This window comes from Eimeria tenella, genomic scaffold (assembly GCF_000499545.2).
Source record: "Eimeria tenella Houghton genomic scaffold, Eth_scaff1952, whole genome shotgun sequence".
In the NCBI taxonomy this organism is placed as follows: Eukaryota; Apicomplexa; class Conoidasida; order Eucoccidiorida; family Eimeriidae; genus Eimeria; species Eimeria tenella.
The window spans coordinates 5,187-5,585 of NW_013541794.1; the positions used below are offsets into that span (position 1 = coordinate 5,187).

Sequence of the window (399 nt, forward strand, 5' to 3'; positions counted from 1 at the left end):
GCAGCTGCGGCTGCAGTGGGAGCAGCACCAGATGCAGCAGCAGCACCCGAAGCAGCAGCAGCTGTGGGGCCACCAGCAGCCGCTGCGGCGCCTTCAGCAGCAGCAGCTGCTGCAGGACAGGCCCCCGATGCTTTTGAGGCCGCGGGAGCACAAAGAGGCGCAGCTGAGGCTGCGCCAGCAGCAGCAGATGCAGCAGCAGCAATTGCAACGGCAGCAGCAGACGCAGCAGCAGCAGCAGCAGATGCAGCAATGGCAGCGCCGCCGGAGGTTGGAGGACGTCCTGCAGGGCTCTTGCCAGCCGCGTCTTCCCCCGAAGCAGAGCAGCAGCAGCAGCAGATGCAGCATCAGCGGCTGCCGGTGGCTCCCCCACGGAAGCAGCAGCAGGAGCCGCCACCCGTT

The 399-nt window shown here is 67.7% G+C and overlaps 1 protein-coding gene across 1 annotated transcript in view; it reads left to right on the plus strand.

Annotated features, from left to right (window-relative positions):
- Positions 1–399, plus strand: part of ETH_00040290 (uncharacterized protein) — a gene marked incomplete at both ends in the record, with an annotated part of 1,390 nt that overhangs the window by 721 nt on the left and 270 nt on the right. Inside the window, one exon of the mRNA XM_013374132.1 lies at positions 1–397. Coding sequence (XP_013229586.1) covers positions 1–397 — 397 coding nt within the window. The remainder of the gene's footprint in view (positions 398–399) is intronic.